This window comes from Vanacampus margaritifer, chromosome 18 (genome assembly GCF_051991255.1).
Source record: "Vanacampus margaritifer isolate UIUO_Vmar chromosome 18, RoL_Vmar_1.0, whole genome shotgun sequence".
Lineage (NCBI taxonomy): Eukaryota > Metazoa > Chordata > Actinopteri > Syngnathiformes > Syngnathidae > Vanacampus > Vanacampus margaritifer.
This window is the reverse complement of record NC_135449.1, coordinates 3,399,846-3,422,329: the sequence shown is the minus strand read 5'-3', so window position 1 is coordinate 3,422,329 and position 22,484 is coordinate 3,399,846. Positions and strand designations below refer to the sequence as shown.

General features: G+C 43.0%; 2 protein-coding genes across 4 annotated transcripts in view; one reads left to right on the top strand and one right to left on the bottom strand.

The window, feature by feature from the left end:
• top2a (DNA topoisomerase II alpha) overlaps nt 1–22,484 on the bottom strand; it is a 31,714-nt gene that overhangs the window by 2,649 nt on the left and 6,581 nt on the right. For 2 of the 3 annotated variants that reach the window (XM_077550911.1, XM_077550910.1), the window contains 28 exons: nt 18,885–19,724; nt 12,341–12,473; nt 7,239–7,388; nt 7,060–7,150; nt 6,920–6,983; nt 6,615–6,760; nt 5,770–5,867; nt 5,476–5,688; nt 5,155–5,328; nt 4,962–5,063; nt 4,589–4,726; nt 4,374–4,512; nt 4,146–4,303; nt 3,831–3,956; nt 3,639–3,749; nt 3,218–3,323; nt 2,976–3,085; nt 2,795–2,887; nt 2,591–2,705; nt 2,370–2,491; nt 2,091–2,239; nt 1,783–2,014; nt 1,572–1,706; nt 885–1,085; nt 611–806; nt 442–533; nt 212–364; nt 26–109 (listed from right to left, as the gene is read on the bottom strand). In XM_077550911.1, the coding sequence (XP_077407037.1) occupies nt 26–109; nt 212–364; nt 442–533; nt 611–806; nt 885–1,085; nt 1,572–1,706; nt 1,783–2,014; nt 2,091–2,239; nt 2,370–2,491; nt 2,591–2,705; nt 2,795–2,887; nt 2,976–3,085; nt 3,218–3,323; nt 3,639–3,749; nt 3,831–3,956; nt 4,146–4,303; nt 4,374–4,512; nt 4,589–4,726; nt 4,962–5,063; nt 5,155–5,328; nt 5,476–5,688; nt 5,770–5,867; nt 6,615–6,760; nt 6,920–6,983; nt 7,060–7,150; nt 7,239–7,334 (3,444 nt within the window). In that variant the 5' untranslated portion in view covers nt 7,335–7,388; nt 12,341–12,473; nt 18,885–19,724. Of the gene's footprint in view, nt 1–25; nt 110–211; nt 365–441; nt 534–610; nt 807–884; nt 1,086–1,571; nt 1,707–1,782; nt 2,015–2,090; nt 2,240–2,369; nt 2,492–2,590; nt 2,706–2,794; nt 2,888–2,975; nt 3,086–3,217; nt 3,324–3,638; nt 3,750–3,830; nt 3,957–4,145; nt 4,304–4,373; nt 4,513–4,588; nt 4,727–4,961; nt 5,064–5,154; nt 5,329–5,475; nt 5,689–5,769; nt 5,868–6,614; nt 6,761–6,919; nt 6,984–7,059; nt 7,151–7,238; nt 7,389–7,867; nt 8,023–12,340; nt 12,474–18,884; nt 19,725–22,484 lie in introns of those variants that run through there. The other variant, XM_077550909.1, reaches the window with a different exon arrangement.
• Nucleotides 13,964–22,349, top strand: lrrc3ca (leucine rich repeat containing 3Ca). The gene is made up of 2 exons (XM_077550984.1): nt 13,964–14,243; nt 18,879–22,349. The coding sequence occupies exon 2, from the start codon at nt 18,919–18,921 to the stop codon at nt 19,699–19,701; it is 783 nt and encodes a 260-aa protein (XP_077407110.1). The 5' UTR covers nt 13,964–14,243; nt 18,879–18,918; the 3' UTR covers nt 19,702–22,349.

Genomic DNA, 22,484 nt, shown 5'->3' with positions numbered 1-22,484 from the left:
AGAAAGAAAGAAGATGAGCGCTTACCTCAAGTTCTTCCAAAAAGGCAGCAAGGTCTTCCTTCCACAGGTCAGCTGGAGTCTTCTTCTTCAGCGTGTTCAACTCTGTCATCTGCAATGCAGCGGTTGAGCAAAAAAAAGAAAAAAGAAAAAAGGAAAAAAAAGGTCACAAAAAGAGCAAACGTCTCAAAAAGAGCAGAGTTGAGCAGCTCACCTTAGCATCTCTCTGCTTGCACAGCTCCTCCTTCTTCTCCTTGGTCAGGAACCACATGGGCATGCTGAGCAGGTAATTGTAGTCTGGACCACTGGTGTCCTCCTCCTCTTGGCCTTCGCCTTCCTCCTGATCCTTCTCTACTTGCTCCTCATTCTAAAGATCACGCAGGATGCTTAGCACCGGAGGACCGTGTAAATAAGAGTGAAAGAACTTTCTTCCCAGGGCTTTACCTTGTCTTGAGCCTGTTTCCAGGCTTTGACTGGGTCGGAGTCATAACCCATCTGCTGCAGCATGCGAATCAGCTCCTTCTTTGGTTTGTTCTCTAGAAGAAGACGCATAATATCAGCAAATACAAAGTCAACTCAGTAACACACGGCTTCGTGCAAAACAGCCACTTACCAATGACCAAGGTGCCCTGGATTTTCTCCAGGATGAAGCGAGCCTGGTTGGTGAGCTTGGCGCTCTCTGCCCCCAACATGCCCAACAGCCAGTCCTTTCTCAGGTTGTAGTACTTCAACCTCAACTCATAGAAATCTTTGAGGACATCCTGCACAGACTCGTACTTCTTCAGGCTGCCCACGTGGTCAAAGAGAACCTGAAATGGCAAAGTATAAAGTTACCACTTCCGTGAATGTGTTCTTGCGGTCCGACGACGAGGCGTCGCTGAATGTACCATGGAGTTGCAGGTGAGGGGAATCTGCAGCTTGAAGACTTTATGGAGGCCTACAGCCTCCACCTCCCGCAGCTTCTCTTCGGTCATCTTGATCAGAAATCGCACAGTAGTGTCGGTGTGGTATTCCTTGTAGTCTGTGATCAGTGGGGGAACTTTCTCTGTGCCATTCAGCATCGGCTCCAAGACGTTCTCCTTGTAAGTCTGGAACAGAGAGAATAAGGTGATGATGTTGATTAAGGTGAACAAGTTCAATTTTGTTCCTTAGCACTGCTAACACAACATTAGGAATGCCTGAACATTTTAAGTGGATGGTGCAATTGCTTAGGTTGCAACAGTGCTACAAAAATCATTTTGGTATGTACCTCGTTTCGGAGTTGATGGTTCAGTTGACCATCGCATCTTTTGTTAAGAGGGAGAGATTTCATGATATTTAAAATGAACCATCAACAGGTATTATTATTATTATTATTATTATTATTATATGTAGTGCCCCTGGGTTTGATTATTATCATTTGTATGACCACCTTTGAAAAAGGGCCAAACTTTTGCAGGCCACATCAAATGAACCAGAGGGTCGGATTTGGCCCAAGGACCTTCCAGTTTTACGCCTGTGCATTAAATTATGTGTACCCAATGTTGTGGCGGTAAAGTTTATAATAGTGGTGTCATGATTATACCGCAACAAACCTGCGTCCAGGTTTTTACAGGCAACTCCGAGATCTCAATGGTGGTGGAGTCAATGATGGCCAGCTCTCCACAGACTATGTACTGGTTGTCCATCAGCTGATCAATGGTACCTTTGAAGCCTTTATAGCTTGGGAGCTTAGAGAAGACAAAAACAATAAGCATCATCTTCCCTGTTCGTCCACCTTTAAAGGTCCATAAAGAAGTGCCTCACCATGGGTAGGGGCTCCTCTCCGTGGAGCAAGCGTGTAATGTTGGTGACAATCTCTCGGACGTCATAGTTTGGGATTTTGCTGGCCCAACCTGTGCCGATACCGTCAGAGCCGTTGATCAGCACAGTAGGAATTATGGGAATGTACCACTCGGGTTCCACACGCTGGTTGTCGTCATAATTGTTCCTCAGCAGATTGTCATCCGTTTGTGGGAAAAGAAGGCGGGCCAGAGGGCTGAAGAGTTGAGAGACATTTATCTACTGCAGATTGATTTAGCGGCTTTTCAAAAAGGTAAATGGCGACTGCTGACCTGAGCATGGTGAAAATGTAACGGGGGCTGGCAGAGTCCTTGCCACCATGCAGTCTTGTTCCAAACTGGCCAAGAGGCTGCAACAAGTTCAAGTTGTTGCTTCCCACAAAGTTCTGGGCTAATCCAACAATGGTCATCATCAGAGAAGTCTGGAAATTAATGAGATTTGTTTATGTGAAACATATACAAGACTGGATAAAGTCTGTATTCTTTCCATTCAAAATGACCCCAAGCACAATTGTTTACATATACAGTAATGTGCAAAAATCTGATAGTTACCTCGCCATGATGATACGCTGACATCTCAGCCACAGAACCAGCCAATTGGGCCACCTTAACCTCCCGTTTGTCATTTCTTTTGAAGCAGCAGAACAGTACCTTCCTCTGGCCCGGCTTCAGTCCTGAGACAAACCGATAAAAAAATAAAATAAAAAAACACATGCATCAGAGCTGATTCCAGATTTAAGAGTGTTTCTGAAAGTGTGGCTGGATTGACATACCATCCACCAGGCAGGGAATGGACCTCTCGTTGTCGGAGTTAGAGAAGAGCACTAGCTCCTTGTTGATAAAGTCATTGTAGGAGAGATGTTTGGTGGACTGGCCGTAGAGATACTCCTGCAGACACGGAAGGAAAAAGGTAATTTTACAGTGTCAGTCAATCGGTCAAACAAATGGTGAAATTTTTTAATGAGGCAGTGGTCAACCTCAGGCAGGTTATGCTCCTTCCGCTGGCGTCTGTTGACCATGAAATTGGTGAGCCACTCTTTGCGTTCGTCTACTTTTTTTTTGCTAAAGGCCTAGCACAAAGAAGAGGATGTTGATTTTATTAGTTTGAAAAAATGAATCTAAATTAATAATGCCAGGATGGCAACAGATGTGACTTACAAGGGTGATGGCTTCATCGTCTTGAGGGCCGGAGTACTTGAATGGAATTCGGTGTCTCTGCATGTCAGAGAAGTACTCCTTGGCCTCCTGCGATGTGCTAGTTCCCAAACCTGATTGGACAGAGACAGAGCAGAGGTCCAATTAGGCCGAGCGGAAGAATGCAAACCAACAAGCGCAACAGTCGGGCATAGAGGAAAGCTTACTTGGGTGGTTTTACTACCACACAGGGGTTTGTGACAAACCTTTGTAGTATTTGATTTTCCAAGATTTAGTGTTGGCCTGGCTTTCCTTCCATTCGTTGAACTCTGGGATACTGTAGAATGACAGCTGGGATTTCTTATTAGACGCCTGAAGACAGGAATGTGAGGAACATTATTTAATTTCAAAACATTGTGTCAGATCAGGTATGCCACAGCAATTGTCCAATTAATTGTTTACTACAAATAATGTCTGTTCATCTAAGCCCAGAGTTCACGCCAAGTAAAAATTGTTACAAAAACATTAGTTCAGCATGTATATTTTTGTGCTTTTTTTTTTTTGCTGGCATGCATTGGGATTTTTAGTCTGATATGTGCCTTGGTTCAAAGTGTTTTAAAACTTTCTTTATGTTCTCTATGCTTAGGGCAACAGGTAGAGGCACTGTCACAAATTCAAGCGACATACTTTGATGATGGGAGTGATGAACTCTTCCAGGAAGTTGTGATGCAGCAGCGAAGGCCAGTTGTGGTGGATGAAGTTGATCAACAAACCTTTAATGTGGGAGCCGTCCTGATCCTGTCACATTATGCAAGTCAAGATTAGTGACACTTGCATGGGTTTGGTAGGGGGTAAGTGAGAAGAACACTAAAAACAAACCTGATCTGTCATGATCATGATCTTGCCATAGCGCAGGGTCTTGAGGGACTCTGGGTCACTGTAGTTCTTTTTGTACTGCAGACCGAGGATTTTGATGACGTTGTTGATCTCAGCGTTCTCCATAATCTATGAGAGAAGACATGCAATCAATAAGACCGTTCCACAGGAACCCACCAACCAATCTAGAAACTTCTGGTCGAACCATTAAACGCATATGAATACCATCATGAGATGGCGCAGCATTTCCATGTGAATTAAACTTATGAGACTAAAGCCCGCAAATTCCATTCAATCACAAAAGCGGCAAAGCCTGACCTGCTTGTGAGAGGCCTCCCGCACATTGAGAATTTTTCCTTTCAGGGGAAAGACGCCATAGCGATCCCTGCCGACCACACCCAGCCCAGACACGGCCAGCGTCTTGGCCGAGTCTCCCTCAGTGAGGATCAGCGTGCAGCCAATGGAGTTCTTGCCACCTGCCAGACGACAACGTGATTAAAGGAGGTTGTTGGCAGGCCACAATGCTGAACTGAAAATAAACACTACCTGCATCGTTGGCGTCATCCAGCTTGGGCACGCCTTTAATTTTGGTGTGTTTGACTGCCGAACACTTCTTGTTGAGCTGCAACTGAGCTTTGAACTTGACCCAGTTCATGATGTTTTCGACAATTCCGCAGCCGGTGGCCTGTTATGGAGACGAGTTAGCAAACTGAAAAAAAGCTCAGAGAAAAAGGAAGTGAGCGATGCCAGCCGTGCTTTACTTGTTTAATGAACTTCTCGGTGAGCAGGCAAGTGGAGCCAAATTTCTTATGCTGCAGAGTCATGTTCTCTTTGGTCTGAGAGTCAAATGTGGGGTTCTCAATCAGGCAGTTGACAAACAGCCACATGTGGTTTTTCACCTAAATAGGGTTGGAAATAAATCATGTGACATGTCAACATCAAAAGAGCAAAACAGGCAAAAATACTATACAAGAGTGCTTTCATTGCAGATGTTCACTGAGGCAGTGAATTTCACTTGCAGTTAGTCTGGGAACTTAACCCCAGCTAAAACACGAGTTCACTGTATAAGAACTATAGCGCTACAGGTGCCCAAACCAACTATGTATATATATTTTAAAAAAAGTTTTTAATTACCTGGAAAGGTTTGACCGCCACACCAGCTTTGTTCTTTTTCTTCACAACATCAATGATCTTGCTCACTACTTGATCGGCCACGTAATCTGTGTGCCTCCCACCCTGAGGTCAGAGGACAAACATTAGAACCTAGTTGGCAAACGCATCTGAATAAGTGTTGTGAGAGGGCACCGAATCCAGTGTAACAGTCTACCTTGGTCGTGGCAATGCTGTTGACAAAGCTGACTTGCTGGAAGCCCTTCTCGCTCACGGTGAGGCAGACCTCCCAGCGCCCGTTGACAACCTCATGGACCACTGTCAGTTCATTGCCCGTCTCGCTCACTTTGTCCTTCACGTACATGTTCACGTAACTGCGGAAATCTGTGACCTGGGGTGCACGGTGAACAGGGAAATTTAATACAGATAGAGTGGGGGGAAAATCTCAGTTGTATAAAACGGGACATTTGTTGCATCGAAAATGAGGAGATCCAACACTAGCTGTTTGAGAGGTAAAAGAGAGATAATATAAACTTACAGACAGTCTTTTGCTGTTGAAGAACACGCGGACACCTTTGGTACATCCAGCCATGTCGTAGGCCCTCCTGGTCATCAAGGCCACAGTGTCTTTATCCAGAATGCTCATCTTGAACTTGGGCAAATCAGGACGAAAGGTGATGCAGGTGAACTCCTCACCATCAAAGGGTTTGATGGTAGCATCCCCAGCCCTGCTCATGTTGTCGTACCAGGTCTGCGGAAAGACAAAGACTTATGTGAAGTGACATTTCAAGGAAAGATTCTAAGCAAACGTTCTGTAATATTTGTTCTGTACCTGTCGAAAAGTCTTTTTAGATTCTTTACAGGCAGTCTCGACGGTGAACTTTGTGCTGAAGATGTTGCACAGCTTGGCACCGTATCCATTACGTCCACCTAGAAAGTAAAGCGCAAATCACGAGTCAGAGTCAAGGATCGGGTGCCAAATGCAGCCTGTGGCAGCATTTTATGGGCCCACTAATTAATTTATAAAGAGGGCACACTTAATTTTCTTTTTATTTGTAAAGAAAAAGATATTTCTCTTGAAATTGATGCAAGTTAATGTTACAAACTATTATTTGGTATGAGGGGAAATAAAGCCAACCCCAGGGAGGGGAATACAAATTGCTTTGAAAAATGCCAGTTTATTTTTCTATAAGTGAAGGGGGAGAAATTAAAATATAATTTCTCTATATTAAAAAAAAGTTGGTCAGAGATATAATTTAAAGGATCTTTGTGCAGTTGGTCACTTTTTTTTACTCGCGACTGCCACCTCTGGCCCAAAGCGTAACTGCAGTATCTGTGTTAGGCTCGTTCATGGTGCGCGTGCGAGTACATGCACGATATTAAGTGCACGCCACATATCCGCTACTTCACGGGAATGCGCATAAAGTCACCCTCCACCCCTCCCCAAAGAAACTGTGGAGTGGAGTGTACTTTATTATAAAAGGAAGATAAAAGCTAATAGGTGCAGTCAGAGTAAAAGAGAGTCAGGGCTCTTCGTACTCATCTGGGCATTGGTGGAGCGTGCAAGATGTAGAAAAGGCTTTAATATTACCCTTTTAAACAATGCAATGCACCTTTAAGGTCATTTTGCCCAGCCCTATACCAGAGTAAAACATTATGTGCAATCACACATCTTACCGGTGACTTTCTTCTCATCATCGTCATAGTTACTGGAGGTGAGAAGCTGTCCAAAGATGAGGGCAGGGACATACACTTTCTCCACCTTGTGCTCCACCACCGGGATCCCCTTCCCGTTATTCCATATGCTGATGGTGTTGTTTTCACTGAAAAGGGTGGGGGAACCGTAAACGAATGTAAAAATACATATACACTAGTTGAATTGTGTACGAGGTGAGTTAAAGGTTGGTTTTGGCCAAGGAATTCCACTTTGTACATTCCACTGTATATAACCTTATCTGTGTATGCAAGCATGTCATACTCACACATCAATGTTGATTTTGATGCAAGACATGCTCTTATCCCTCTGCTTGTTGTCCGCAGCATTTACTGGGAGGAGGAAAGAGAATATTTGTATGAGACGACAAAAAAATGTAATTGACATTTATTTGAGCCGTTTCCTTACCAAGGATCTCGTCAAAAATCTTATAAAGCCCGGGCACAAACGTCACATCCCGGCAGTTCAATCCAACGTCTTCATCATACACCCACATCGACTAAGGGGGGGGGAAACAACGGAAACAGGTGGGTTCGCATGCATGATGCGTCCTTCAGATCCAGCTGGGGACTTGAATTAAGTCTTACCTGCGTGACAGTCTCAACTGAGCCGATATAAGAATCAGGTCTGAGCAAAATGTGCTCCAACTGAGTCTTCTTCTGATAGATCCTCTCCACTGACATGTGTTCGGGACCTTTCTTGGTCTTCTCAGCTGGCTGGTTCTCAAAGAAATTTAACTGTTGAGGACACAAATTGAAGTATTTTCATTTGCACTGCTACAAATAATTCCTTTCACTTCAACTGACATTCTTCTCTGTCATATAGACCGACCACTCCAAACGCCCCCTCCCCAACATTTTTTTGGGTACAATTATTTCGATTTCCCACTGTATTTTAAATGTTAACCATGACGGAGGTATTTGAACCAACCGCGTTTTGTTCTGAGACGCCATTTTGTGCATTTGTGGAATATTAATGTGCTAACTCCACGTCGAAAAATAATTAGTTAACCACCCTAAAAAGTGCCGGTTACGCTGCGTACCGTCTTGCTACAATATTACGTTAGTTTATCATTTGTAAAAGCATATTGGTGACGACATAAATAGTCTTTTATTCCCCCGTATCAATGTTAACGTAACGTCGTTCACCAACTTTAGCCTGCGAGCTAAATTAGCCGCAAGTTAACGTCCACGTTCGACACCTAAATGTCAGTTACCTTCAGTGGGTCACCCATTTTTCCTCCTTTTCTCGACCGGTATGTCTGTCCGTTCTGTGTTTATTGTATTTAAAATAAACAATTTAAATACTTTTCAAATAAACGCAGGCAAACGACGACACAGTCCTACCGGAAAAAAACTGAGACGAGTGAACGGGGACCTATGTTTAAAAATCAAAGCGTTTCGGGCGCCAGTTGAAAACAACCAATAATACGACGAAGCACGTGACAAAATCCACCAATCAGAGCTCGGAATGAGTCCTGTGTGTTTAACAACCAATCGGAAAGACAATAGTCCCTTTAAACCCGCCCTTCGCATCCAATGGCCAATAGGCTTCCCTTATTTTACAAAAAAAAACAACAACAACAACACATTACAATTTTTTCTCTCTATTCTATCTCACCCACCAAGGACCTGCTACAATATCCAGTAAATACCAAAACAAGCTAAATAAGTACGTTAGCTTCCCAAATAATAATAATATCCATCCATCTTCTATACTGTATATCCTCATTGCGGTGGAGCTGGGGTCGATTGGGGACACCCACACCAGATACATAAATATCGAGAAAAAAAAATAGAACTGAAGAAAACTTTTGGATTGAAGGTGAAACGTCTTCAACAAACAGTTTACAGTAAAATTCAGCAGGAGTGAATCATTCCTCACTAATTAAGAGAATCGCGATTGCACTTGACTGAATTGTTTATTGTAGATACACACATTTACCATAAAAAATATACTGTATATATGTTTTCTATATAGTCACATTCTGCCTTCTTTTAAACTTGCGGGCATTTCAAAAGAAAGAAAGAAAAGACTTTCCATCCCAAAATAGGCACACATCTGACATGGCTAGACAGTAAAGTAGATAGCTGGATGGCTGGGCTCTCGAGTCGGCGCCACCTGTTATACTGTTTATTTATTGACGACGTTGTGTTTTTCTCCAGCCTCGAAATGCAGGAGAAAAGCTTGGAGTCATAGATGTGTATGAAATCATGTTTAGTAAAAGGGCAGGCCCCCACCATTTGTTTTAACATGGCAGAAAATGATGACTGATTCCAACTGGGCAATAAAATTGTTTCTAGTTATATTATTGCGGGAATTTTTCTAGTTATTGTTACTATTAAAGACAAGAATTTGCTCATTTTAAATGATGATTTCTTTTATCGTCCTGATGCAAATCAAGCATTGACTTGCATCATCTTCCATTGAAATAATAAATATTGTTTATTTAGGCTAACACAGCTAGCATCTTGCTAATTCCAGCAGTTTTGTATTATTTTTGCTTATTTTTTTAGTTAAAAAAAAATCAGGTTAAATAAATGAAATGATCAAGTCATTTTTGTCAAATGGCACTTTTGCACATAATGATGAAGAAAAGAAAAAAAAGCAGACTAAGCCACTGTCAAAATGTGCTCTTTGTCAACATCTAGTATTCAGCCTCCTTTTGAGAATTCACACTGTGTCCTTACTTTCCTCCCAGGTACAAAGCCTGACCTTTAAGATGAACTCAATTCCCCACGGCTATTGTTGTGAATATGCCTGAGAGACACAATGAATATGTCTTTCTTTAAAAAGGCCAGTGGGGGAAAACAACTTCTATCCTGTGGCAGGTCGGCTGTTACAACGGCAAAGGTGGTAGAACCTCATTAATAATAACAACTCGGCTAATTGCATTTTCTGGCGAAATTGCGCAGGAATGCTGAGACTCGAATGCTTATGAAGTAAATTGAGAGATAAATTATGACTGGACAATGCACTTTACCAACTGTGCCACCGAGCAGGATCAGAAACCTGGTAATGATGATAAGTTATATGTATGGAAGTAGGCGTGGAAAGCGATTTTTGCATCCCCCCCATGAATATTCCCCAACACTTTGATAAGACTGCTCGACCTATTATGACAGGCTGTGCCTTGCTTTGGAAATAAATCCCCTTTGATGCACCTTTCTCTTGCGCAAGACCGAGTCAAGAAGCGCCGGGAAAATAAATAAATAAAGTCGGCTAATATATTCGCACAGACCAGGCGACTGTTTGATCTTGTTCGGCGGATGAGGAGCACGCCCGGGAGCACTAGCGGAATGAAAAATGAGAATGAAGGAGAAAAATTCATAATGACTCTTCCAGTACCACGGCAGCACTCAGATGAACGCGAGGAACGCTCTTATGCAAATCCCCCTCGCCGGGATTACTGTCATCTCACAGGTATGCCCTTTATCGAGAGTGCAGACCGGAGCAGGAGCAAACATAATGAAGCTCGGTTAATTGACTTGGAAGTGCAGTCGATCCGAACTAATGCTCGCCTGTGTGTGCATACGAGCCGGCCCGCCGAAGCTTTTGAAGTAATCTGATAAAAGTGAGGAAGATTGACGGGCGGCGCGCGCTCCCCTGAAGCCGAGTGCAGCTAATTTTGTTTCTGCTGTCTCGCAATCACATCTTCTTGTAAATGAAGAACATGAAGCTCGGGGTTGCCTAAGAAGTGAATACTGAACATTAGTCATCAACACCTTATAAAGGGCAATGAAAAATAATCACATAAGTATCATCAGATTTCAGCCTATGTTGCCATGTCAATGTAATCTGCCCAGGGCCTTCAGAATCTCAAAAGCACAACTGATGAAATGATTACAGTAATGGCATAATTAAATAAAATGTAAAGAAAATTAAAAAAAAAAACATTATATAAAAGGTGGCAAATCCAGGTCCAGAAAGTAAAAACCCTGCCACAGTTTGCCTTTAGCTCCTGGGAGCTAGCTAGGGAGCTTGCTAGCTAGCACCTGAGGCTAAAGCCAAAGTAAAAACCCTGCCACAGTTTGTCTTTAGCTCCTTGTGCTAGCTAGCTAGCTACCTAGCAGGTAACCAAGCACCCGGGGAGCTAGCTGGTAAGCTCTCTAGCTAGCACCTGGGGCTAAAGCCAAAGTAAAAACCCTGCCACAGTTTAGCATTAATACCTTGTGCTAGCTAGCTAGCTACCTAGCAGGTAACCAAGCACCCGGGGAGCTAGCTAGGGAGCTCACTAGCTAGCACCTGGGGCTAAAGCCAAAGTAAAAACCCTGCCACAGTTTACCTTTAGCTCCTTGTGCTAGCTAGCTAGCTACCTAGCAGGTAACCAAGCACCCGGGGAGCTAGCTGGTAAGCTCTCTAGCTAGCACCTGGGGCTAAAGCCAAAGTAAAAACCCTGCCACAGTTTGCCTTTAGCTCCTTGTGCTAGCTAGCTAGCTACCTAGCAGGTAACCAAGCACCCGGGGAGCTAGCTGGTAAGCTCTCTAGCTAGCACCTGGGGCTAAAGCCAAAGTAAAAACCCTGCCACAGTTTGCCTTTAGCTCCTTGTGCTAGCTAGCTAGCTACCTAGCAGGTAACCAAGCACCCGGGGAGCTAGCTGGGGACCTCGCTAGCTAGCACCTGGGGCTAAAGCCAAAGTAAAAACCCTGCCACAGTTTGCCTTTAGCTCCTTGTGCTAGCTAGCTAGCTACCTAGCAGGTAACCAAGCACCCGGGGAGCTAGCTGGTAAGCTCTCTAGCTAGCACCTGGGGCTAAAGCCAAAGTAAAAACCCTGCCACAGTTTGCCTTTAGCTCCTTGTGCTAGCTAGCTAGCTACCTAGCAGGTAACCAAGCACCCGGAGAGCTAGCTAGGGAGCTCGCTAGCTAGCACCTGGGGCTAAAGCCAAACTGTGGCAGGGTTTTTACTTTCTGGACCTGGGTTTGCCACCTCTAAGTTCAGTGGATATAGTGCTACTCCTTGTGGTGTGCACGCCTTAGACACCAGGGGGCAGTATACGTATAAGGAATACAAGTCTGTTTACATATTTAAATATAGGCCTATATATTATTAATACCGCAACACAGATGCTAATCACTATAGCCATTCTATGGTGTTTTGCATTAAGTGTTAGCGCTAAGCTAGGGCAGAACAACGGCTCATATCCCGGGGAACTCATAAGTCTGGTTTGCTCGTATCTCAAGGTGGCAATGTATTAGCAATCAGACTGTTCCTACCAATATCGACTAGCAAAACTCATGACGTGCACACATGAATACATTTGATAATCAGTGTTTTATTTTATTTATTTATTTATTTATTTGAACAGTTTTAGACAGCATAGATTGACCCTGGAATGACTTCACTGTCTTTCCTAACTCTCTAACTGCAAAGGAAGTCCAACCCAATCCTTAATAGGGTTTTTAATGTCTCCATGACAATTAAGCCAGATTAAAATACCCAACAGCGACTCAATTAAAAGTGAGTCTAACAAACTGACATAAAATCCAAGAAACCTGCTTTCAGCTCTTCTTTGTTTCGCACACCCTTTGCAAACTATCATCAATATTTGGACAGGTGCCTAAATTGATAATAAATGCCGGCAATACTTTTTTTTAAAAAGCCATTTATAATTGTACACAAAGCAGATCGCCATAATTAATCATCCGTAGTAATTCATTCTGTAGCACCAGGACGGCGGGAGGAACCTACCGTATTGATTTTAATTCCATTAAGACCTTATGAGTGGATGCTTGGCAGAGTCCTAGGTCAGCACAGCTGTTTTAGTGCAATCGATGGCCTTTGCTCATAAAGGGTGTGGGGACGACCCGAAGAACCTCAGGACCTGAACGCAACAAGACCACAATTCAACTTTGTTGTTAAACAAGACATTTAGGACTCTATTTGGCGAAGGCCCCTTTTCTCATCCTGAACGCGAAACGTCAGCAGCTTAAATGTTTTCTTTCTAGGAAAATGCAAAAAAAAAAAAAAAAAAGTGTCGTTTGAACAGTAAACAGTTTGAAACGGTTGAGTTATTATTTTATGAAAACATTAATAATAGCATTTGTTATTGCTTGGGCTCCAGTCAAAGAGCCCAGGAGAGGTTATGTAACAATGTTTGTTGCATTTGTATTTATTTATTTATTTATTTTGTTATACTCCTTGTCCCTGAGCTGATTGTATTTATAGGGACCTTAATAATCACTATCACGTTAGAAAATCGCCCCCCAAATTGATTATTATAAGGAAAATGTTCACAATAAAGTAATAATAATAATGGAAATAATAACCGATTAATCGGCTGGTCGATTATATTGCGGCACCGATTCTATTCATCAACCCATTTATGGCATTTTGGATTAAAAACTATATAAATACATTTGACTTATTTACTAGCGTTAAGCTAAACTGACTTGTTAGCTTGTCTTTAATGAACGAGCTGGCGACCGGTCCAGGGTGTACCCCGCCAATCACTCAACGTCAGCTGGGATAGGCTCCAACTCACTTAAGACCTCAACCCATTTGCTCCCAAAAACGTATAAATACATTCTATTTTAAATGTTTTAAGTGTCCCAAAGACATATTTATATACTGTACTTTTTACGCAGAAGACTTTGATGCAGCCTCTCAACTGCAAAGAACGCTTGAAGAAATGGTAGTCATTACACAAACGGCCAGCAGGCGGCAGAAGCGCAAAAGAGATCAATCAGGGCCCATGCTGGAAAAAAAGCTCATTACTCACCTTTCTAAATAGATTTGTGAATCATGATGAAACTTAGCTATATTCTAATGCTAATTGCTGCAAAACGGAAACAGATAGAAATATACAATTGAACACAATATTCTGTGGGCCTTGGATAAATCATTCAAAATCCAGTAAAACAGCCGGGAGTGAAGGGGATTGCTTCTGTGAAAATGGCTGAGAGTGAGTTATAATTAAAGACAGCACAAGAAAATTAATTGCTAGAAAATAAAAGTGTAGTCTTTTGTTTTTTAAAGCATGGCTAGTAGAATCTGAGCTGCAGTGTGTTTGTTTACAGATTACACTCAACCACGAGGTAGATCCCATAATAATGATTAATCCGGATCATTTTTAATGTCCACTTTTGAACCTGCGAGCTAAATCGAGGGGTTAACGTTATGGTAGTCAGCGCGCCTTAAATAGCACGGGTTTCACGGGGGGGGGGCGTGGCCTTCCGGCGTGCATGTGCAGCCACCTGATGCATGCACACGAGCGGTCAGCCAGCACACAGAACGAGACGCTCCTCAAAAGCTACGCCGTGAAAGTCGCGCACGTGAGCGGGGAAAGCCCCCCCCGCCCCCCCCTCCGAGAAGCAAGCCGGAGGTGTTGGGGGCTGCCGCGCACGGTGACTTATTTGCATCGCAGTCGCACCCATGTTGGACGTGCCCCTCTCCGGGGCGCCTCCCAGCCGGAGCGCACAGGCGCCAGCTAATATGTTGCCTCCTCTGGTTGCGTGGAAACTAAAAGGGCGAGCCTTGAACTGCTGTGGAAGCATCTCCGGCGGAAAGCACACGGCAAGTTTAATCAGCTTAATGGTGTAGCAAATACTAAGATGCGGTGGATCATGACGAGGAGAGGAAGAGCGCCACAAACGTGAGTGAATTAGACACATTATCTTTTTTTTTTTTTTTTTTTTTTTTTTTTTTTAAACATACCCCATGCATGACCAATTCATCATTAATTATATATATTTTTTAAAACACACAGCATTTGCTTCAATTAATTTCCCATTGGCGTTGCATTATGGGTAGAACTGCAGTTAGTTTGAATGAATTATGCTCACTTGGCATTGATGCAGACTGATTGAAGTAGACACATGACAAGAGCGGCACAATCACGCATCAATCATCTCCCCATCCATTATTCAACCGACTACTTGAACACTTGAATTCATGGGACACAATAGAAATGTTGACATGCATCCCTGGTTCAAATCACTGGAAATTGGAAGCTGGCGTCCAATGAGGGCTTTGTGAGCGGATGGAGCTAAGAGCTTTAAAATAAGATTACAGCGTAGCTTTATAAAATCTGATGATGTCAAGGCTGGGTCGTACCCCCCCCGCCCCCCTCCCCATTGATAAACAACCGGGCGGCTTATTCATCATTCCCGCACGGCTGTCACGCTTGGCAAACGCCACGCATGCATCCGTGAATCGTCGTTCTTCTGCTGGTGATGCAACTTTTGATGTGTGAATTAAATGATGTCACAGATGTAAATGGCATACATTTAAACAGTTGGTCCTGCGTGTGTGTGGCATTTCATTTAATACACATCCAACACGACCCAGGCTGTTAAATCCATTTCCCAAAGCGCTTGTCTTCATTAGCGACCTCTTGTGGCATCATTTAGTTAGGCCATAGCCGTGTCTAATAGACTATATCTATAGGCAGCAGGGCTCGGTCCCTAACCCTTGTCCCATGATTATATATAAAATTAGTGTATTCATTTTGAGTTCATTTAAAGTTCCTTTAAAGCCACTATTTTTTTTTTAATTCAAAATTTAGCAGTGATAAATGTTATAATAATGCATATATTTGCGGAGACTGTGGGGTCGAGTTGTATTTTTTCAATTTTAAAAACGTGCAGAATTTCACAAGTTACCTCATGTTTAAAGGCCTTCATTATGAAAAGAAAAATGCACTGAGCTGTCACCAATGTCTTACAAGTGCAATTATGCCATCTAGTGGCCGAAAAATGACCTCAACACAGATCAATATCTCACTCGTTTTTTTTTGTTTTTTTACCGTACAGTGCATCTTTTTTCATTCTCACAACATTTTATGAATTATTATGAAACCAATGGGCAAAAAAGATGCATATTTCTATCAGCTTAACATTTTTTCTCCACCTTTATGGGAAGAGTATGAAAACTTACATGTAACGTACATTTAGAACAGATGTAAAATTTGCGATTAATCGTGAGTTAACTATACGATTAACTCTTTGACTGCCAAAAACGTTAAATAACGTTTAGTAAAATCCTATGGAGGAGTGCCAAAGACGTTAAAAGACGTTTTTTTTTCAAAACAGAGGTGAAACTAACCATTTTCTATTGTTGATTACTGAAAAACGGAATAAGGTAGAAACAAACTTTTTTTTTTCTGAGGGTTAAATGAAAGATGAGAGTCCAATCTTTCATTTGGTAGTATGTGCGTTTCCATAGTCCAAACACATAATTTTCTGTGGACCTTGAAAGATCAGTCAAAAACGCTTAAATCGGCTGGCACCCCACGGCATCCCTTTTCTGAAAACGTCTGGCAGTCAAAGAGTTAATTACAATTAAACATTTTAATCACTTGACACCCCTAATATACATACGTATATATATATATGTAAAATATTGGTGGCTCATATTTCACTCCGAGGGAAGGAAATCTAGCATGACTACATTGATGTCATCATTTCAGCCATTTTTGTTTGGTGGTCGCAATAAAGGTCGGGAAGCGCCGATCTAGCAATCGTATCAGTCTACCTATCGACCCACCTTGCTCACAATTGGCCCCCCTTTGCCTGTTTACGCACCTTTCATTCCGAGCCGACGGAAAAAAACAACTTCTGTTTGATTTGCTCCTGCACTTAGTGTCAAGCAGGGCGCACGAGCAACTAAAAAAAACAGCCTTGACGATATAAACGCAAAGCCAAAAAGGTCTCACTTAAGCAGAGTGAACCAGGCTTTTAATTTGGCTGTTGGCGGATTGAAATTTGCCCGCGGGATATTTTTGGGGTTGGAGGGAAAATAGGACACACAATTGGCAGTGTGATCATATCAAGTGGGTTAAAATAAGAGAGTTACAACACAATTAGAATTTAGCAAATGCCGAAAATGGCGTGAGTACTATTTAGTGGACATATCCGAGTTGTGTCAAATTAAGACCAGAAAATTCAAAATCCAGCCTTAAAATGTCTTTATTAAATGGCTTCTACATTGTACATGGTGGTTACTGTAAATGTAATTGACGTTTATGAATGAGGGGGGGGGGGGGGTGTGGTCCTTGGAAAAATGTGACGGATTGCTTTTTGAAACCTACTTTATCAGCCTAAACTGAAGCGTACGCCGTCGTGGAATTTGCATAGCTTTGTTCCCAAAGGCTGATTCTTAAATGCCAGACGGCCATTAATTGAATTGCAATGGATGGATTTTGTTTGCGGAGAAAGCCTTTTGTGTTCCTCGCGCGGGACACAGTATCGCTACCCACCATTGCCACCCCCCCCCCCCACCAAACTAAACGCTATTTGATACGCGCAGGGAGATCGATGACATTTTTTTTAATCTTTGTAAGTGGATTGCGCTCGTCGAGCGTACGTTTTTGAAGGAATTAAAGATGCCTGGGTGAGCTGTGGTTCCCTCGCAGAAGACAGGCCTGCACATTGTATCGCTTGGTCTTAGTTTACTGGATGCTTTACTAGGATCTTAATCGCATCATTTCCCTTTGGATGAGTCCGTTTGGCTAAATGCTAACAATTGATAAATGAGCTAGCAAATAGCATCTGTGTCATGGTCTACAGAGACGTTTCAAGGGACGGCAATCTTCTGAATGCTACTTTAAATATCCCAATTTTTGTGTCCGCATACCTATCAATTTTTATCACCCCCAAAAAAAAAAAAAAAAAAGACATCAAATTGTCAGGTACAATGGTATCGGTGCCACTGTTTTCCGAATGCTACGCATCTCTTCCGCTAACGACGTCGTCAGTCTGCATGTACTGAAATAGACGCGGCGCGCTGCAGGGACGTCAATTTGAAAAGCGGCGCCGTGGCAGCGAAGGATTGTCTCGGCTTGCGTATCGCGCGCGAATAAAAAGGACCGTTTGATCCTTCGACTTCCCCCGGGGAACAGCAACAGGAGGGCAGTTGTTTTTCTACTGCGATGAGCGTGCATCATTTCGGTCTACCCGACCTCACTTGGTGAAATAGTCCAGGGATCCCAGTGGAGCTTGTAAACCCTGCACATGTCAACTTAAGGCTATTGACCCAGTTTTTGAAGCCAAAAGTATTGAAGTTGAATTTTAAATTGGACATGTTTTTATTTATTTTTTTATTGAAATGGCTACTTCTATCACGTTACGATAATTATCAAGATATACCCGCCCCCCCCCCCCCCCCGATAATGTATATAAACTCACAATATTGTTTAAAAGCAAACAAAAAAAACGCTCATATTGGGAGAAAAAGCACAATATTGTGTTTTTCTGCATAATAACAGCAGTGACGGAGAAATTGGCTTGGTCATGTGCTCCTATTGGCTTGGCGGCGCAAAGCATCATGGTCTATGTAGTTCACAATGTTGTGTTTGACAGAAGCGGGCCAAAAGCAATGTTTTTTTGTTTTTTTTGACAGAGACGTTGAAAAATATTTGCTGGTATGACTGATTTATAGGAGTGATAATTGCCGCAGTGGCCAAAACATTCCTAATTAAAATCAAACCGCGCTAATAAACTAACCACCAGAGGATGCTAGCACAAATGGAATACAACCGTACCCTTTTTTGACAGACGTGCCGCTTTAAATATCGTGACATGACGATACTGTGGAAATTTTAATGCCGCAATATTACGATATTGCCGTTATCGGTACATCCCAACTTCCCCCACAGTTTATTTATGTGGAGAATGCTTGATAATTGTGAAAAAGGTCTGTTCCACAAAGATGGGAAAACCAAATCAAGAAAGTAAAAACCCTAACGGAGTTTGACTTCTGTCACAGGTGCTTCTCGTAATGACCTCATTAAGTCACTGCCATTGAAGGCTATATAAATTGATTTTAACTATTTCAATAAGTTTATTTAAAAAAAAAAATCACTTTTGTTAACAAGTGTATGAAAACCTAGATTTTTTTCATTGTTTATTTAGAACATATATAAAATTTGTGATTAATTGTGAGTTAACTATTACGATTAAAATTTTTAATCACTTGACACCCCTAATATACATATATAGAAAATATCGCCTGACTGATCGCCAGAATTCTAATAATCTTTTCTTCTTCTGGTGACACAAATTTGACATCTGTTCTAAATGTACAATGAAAATTATGTTCTAGGTTTTCATGTTCTTGTTAACAAAAGTGGGAAAAAAAATGTTTCACTAATAGAAATAGTTTAAATGAATTTTTCACATCAATGGCAGTGAATGACCTCATTTACGGTGGCGGGGTTTTGACTTTCCCGACCTGGATTTCCCATCGCCGCTGCTCCATTACTGCTCACGTGTTGTTTCGTGTGTCTCAGGCTCACCTCACGTCACAGGCGCAATTGATGCGTGGGCAAGATGTCCATCGGGGTCGACTACGTGGTCATGTGTTTGCTGCTGCACAGCCTGGTGCTCATGACCGTCTGTTTCCACCACGCCGCCACCACCTGCTCCAAACACTGCTACTGCTCCGAGAGCGGCGACGGCGGCGGCAAGACGGTGCGCTGCAGCAACCAGCGGCTCACCGAGATCCCGCAGGACATCCCCAACGACACGCGGAGAGTCTACTTGGACTTCAACCTCTTGACTTCCATCCCGGCCAACGCCTTCGCCGGCCTGCCCCACCTGGCGGAACTGGACCTGTCGCACAACGACATCAGCCAGCTGCAACCCGGCGCCTTCAGAGGCTTGGGCTCCTCGTTGCAGCTCCTCGACCTTTCCGGAAACAAGTTAGTCCATTTCGACGCGGACTCCTTCGAGGGTCTGCGGGCCCGGGCGAATCTAACCAACAACCCTTGGCATTGTGACTGCAACCTGCAGATGGCCATGCCCCGCGTGGACCTGGAACCCGTGTCGCTGACCGGCATAGTGTGCCAGACTTCGGACCCGGAGGAAATGAGCGTTCAGGGGCTGGCCTTCCTCTTGGAGCCGGATATTGACTTGTGTGTGGTGATGAAGAGGACTACAGATGTGGCCATGCTGGTGGTCATGTTTGGCTGGTTCACTATGGTCATCTCTTATCTGGTCTACTACGTCAGGGCCAACCAGGAGGACGCCCGCAGACATTTGGAGTATCTCAAGTCCTTGCCCAGCAGGCAAGCAAAGTCGGAGGAGTCTTCCACCATCAGTACTGTCGTTTAGCCTTTAGGCCAGTGTTTCCCAACCTATAATATAATTCCCACCGAGCAAAAATGTCATAAAACACATATGGGCCATTCCGCCTAATTTGCTCGTTATAACGCTCAAAATAAAATAATAAATATAACAGCTGAATTTTTTTTTTTTTTTAAGACAGAGACGATCATTTGTGGGTTCCATTTTTGGCTTAGTCCCTTCAGGTAAATCCGCTGGTGTGGCTGCATTAGAGCGCCTCATTGTTGCGGCGTTGAAAAGTCCTTTGACGACCTGGTGGGATATATTCCGTCTTTTCAGGTCTTAAAGTAGCACTAAGGAACTTTTCAACCTCAATAAAATATTTTCATAACTCTTCTGATGAAACGTCGACTTTAAACTGTCACGATGCGTCCACGGAACGGCGTGGTGACTGTCGATGTGTGGCGTAGAGGACCCAAAATGCAGGAAGGCAGGAGAACCACGGCAGGAGTGCGGGTTAGACCGTTATGTTTTATTGTACAAACTCAAAATCAAAATGACAGCACAAACTCCGGGGGTGACCGTGACAATGGCAATGATCCCACAAGGGACTGATCACCACCCGGGAATTAAATGCACCCACACTAATTAGGGGATTAGTCACACCTGGGGCCAGGCACAAGTGGCTGAGGGCCCGGATTGGTCAGCCTGCGGAAGGGCAGGCATCCACTCAGGACCAATCGGGGCCCTCAACCAAAGCCAGCTCTACCCAGACATGACATAAACTAGTTGAATGGTGCCTTTGCCGTGGCCTGAGGGGGTCTGTATCGTTTTTACTGGCACTAAGCAACTTTGAGTTGGCTGGTAGGAACACCGCCGCACAAAAAAAAAACTACAAATGTGCTGACTGCTTTATAGCATAGGTCACTTCCGTCTTTCCCCACTCGTTACAAAGTCGGAAGTCAATTTAAATGTCGACGCACGACTACTGCTTTCTTGGCAGAAGCTGCAAAACAACTGAAAAGTTTGGTCTGAGGAGACAAAAAAAAAGGAAGCTACCTGGATAAAAGGACAGTCGAGGATCAACATTGGCCTGGATTTCACTCACTGGCAACAACGCAATACGCTTGCCCTCATGGGAAACGTGGTCTTCCTTCAGACATAACATTACCGCTTTTGTCCTTATGGTGCTGCCATAATCAACATAAACTGAAAGTTCCTTAGTGTTGCTTTAAATGTGGACGCAAATGGCACCGATTTTGGTGGAATTGCCCAAGAATACTGAAATAATGATCTCGTCTCAATTTACTTCAGTGTTCCTTCTGCCTTTTAGTGGAAGAGCATTTACTATTTCTGCCTTTCACTACACATTGCTGGCATAAATAGATGAAGATGCATTATTTGTTGTAAATAAATAATTCTTTGGGGGCCATTTAAGTGAAATTGGATCATTTCAGCCGGTTGGGAATCACGGCTCTTTACTACCACTGGTAGCAGGAAGTTATAAGGCTCACCTACCACTGTGTTAGGCCACGTACCAGGAAAACTATTCTCTTACTGATGAATGTTTGTTTTTTAAATTTTGCGATCCAACAACGCGGACAACACCAATAACTCTTTGACTGCCAGACGTTTTCAGAAAAGGAATGCCGTGGGTGCCAGCCGATTTTAAGCATTTTGACTGATCTTCCAAGGTCCATAGAAAATTATGTGTTTGGACTATGGAAACACACATACTACCAAATGAAACATTGGACTCTCATCTTTCATCAGAAAAAAAAAGTTTGTTTCTACCTTATTCCATTTTTCAGTAATCAACAATAGAAAATGGTTAGTTTCACCTCTGTTTTGAAACAAACGTCTTTTAACGTCTTTGGCACTCCTCCATAGGATTTTACTAAACGTTATTTAACGTTTTTGGCAGTCAAAGAGATAATTTGCGATTCAAGCTTGACAACCGCAATTAAACGGCAGCTATCAAGCGGTTGCAGCAACGTAGATCAGAATAGCTCCGTTTATTTTCCCCTGATTGCATGGCCACTTGGCACAGTTCATCAGCCGCTCAATCATAACCGCCCCATGGTCACCTGGCGCCTAACAGGCAGTTTTGAATGACAAATTACAAACAGCAGGCATCGGAGTTCATCTTAACTTGCCCCATTGGCCAATAAAAAAAATGTATAAAATGACATCGACTTGGCTGGATGAGAATTTAGGGACCGACAATGCTGTGAAGGAACAGGGAAGCCGAACAGACACTAAAGGGAAATAAAAACATCACTTTACGGATAATGAGACTTTAATGAGAATTTCATAAGTGAATCACTGCTCTGTATTCAAGATGGAAAATCCATTCAAAAGATGCGCCTCCGGGGTACCACGCAGTGGACCCAATCAAGACGGAGCTGAATTGACTTTCAAGTTTATTAATAAGCCGATGCTAACTGAGCTAATTGTTGCTAATATGTTTCTTTGCATGAAACGCAAGCCGATGCAATGCAGCTCAGATGAATTATTCATCTTTCATCAGTGTGGCCCATTAGCACTTTTCAGCGGGACGCGGTTGGCTGCTTTACGAGGGAGTAAAAGCTGAGGCATGTTTTGGGTAAACTTGGGTTATGAATTGCATCTTGGAAGCACTTTGCTATAAGGAAAGAAAACAGCAATACACGGTGGATATTTTCATCACATTTGAAATACTCATCCATATATTGATTGCCATTAAAAAAAAAAAAGATGTTTGGCTTCTGAAGTGTTTGTCTTGAATGTCAGCTGTCAAAATACACAGTGTGCAAAGTGAACACTCGACCTGCTTAACATAATAAAAATGC

Excerpts from the sequence above, each read along its gene's own strand:
- lrrc3ca (XM_077550984.1), top strand. The coding sequence starts at position 18,919 with ATGTCCATCGGGGTCGACTACGTGGTCATGTGTTTGCTGCTGCACAGC.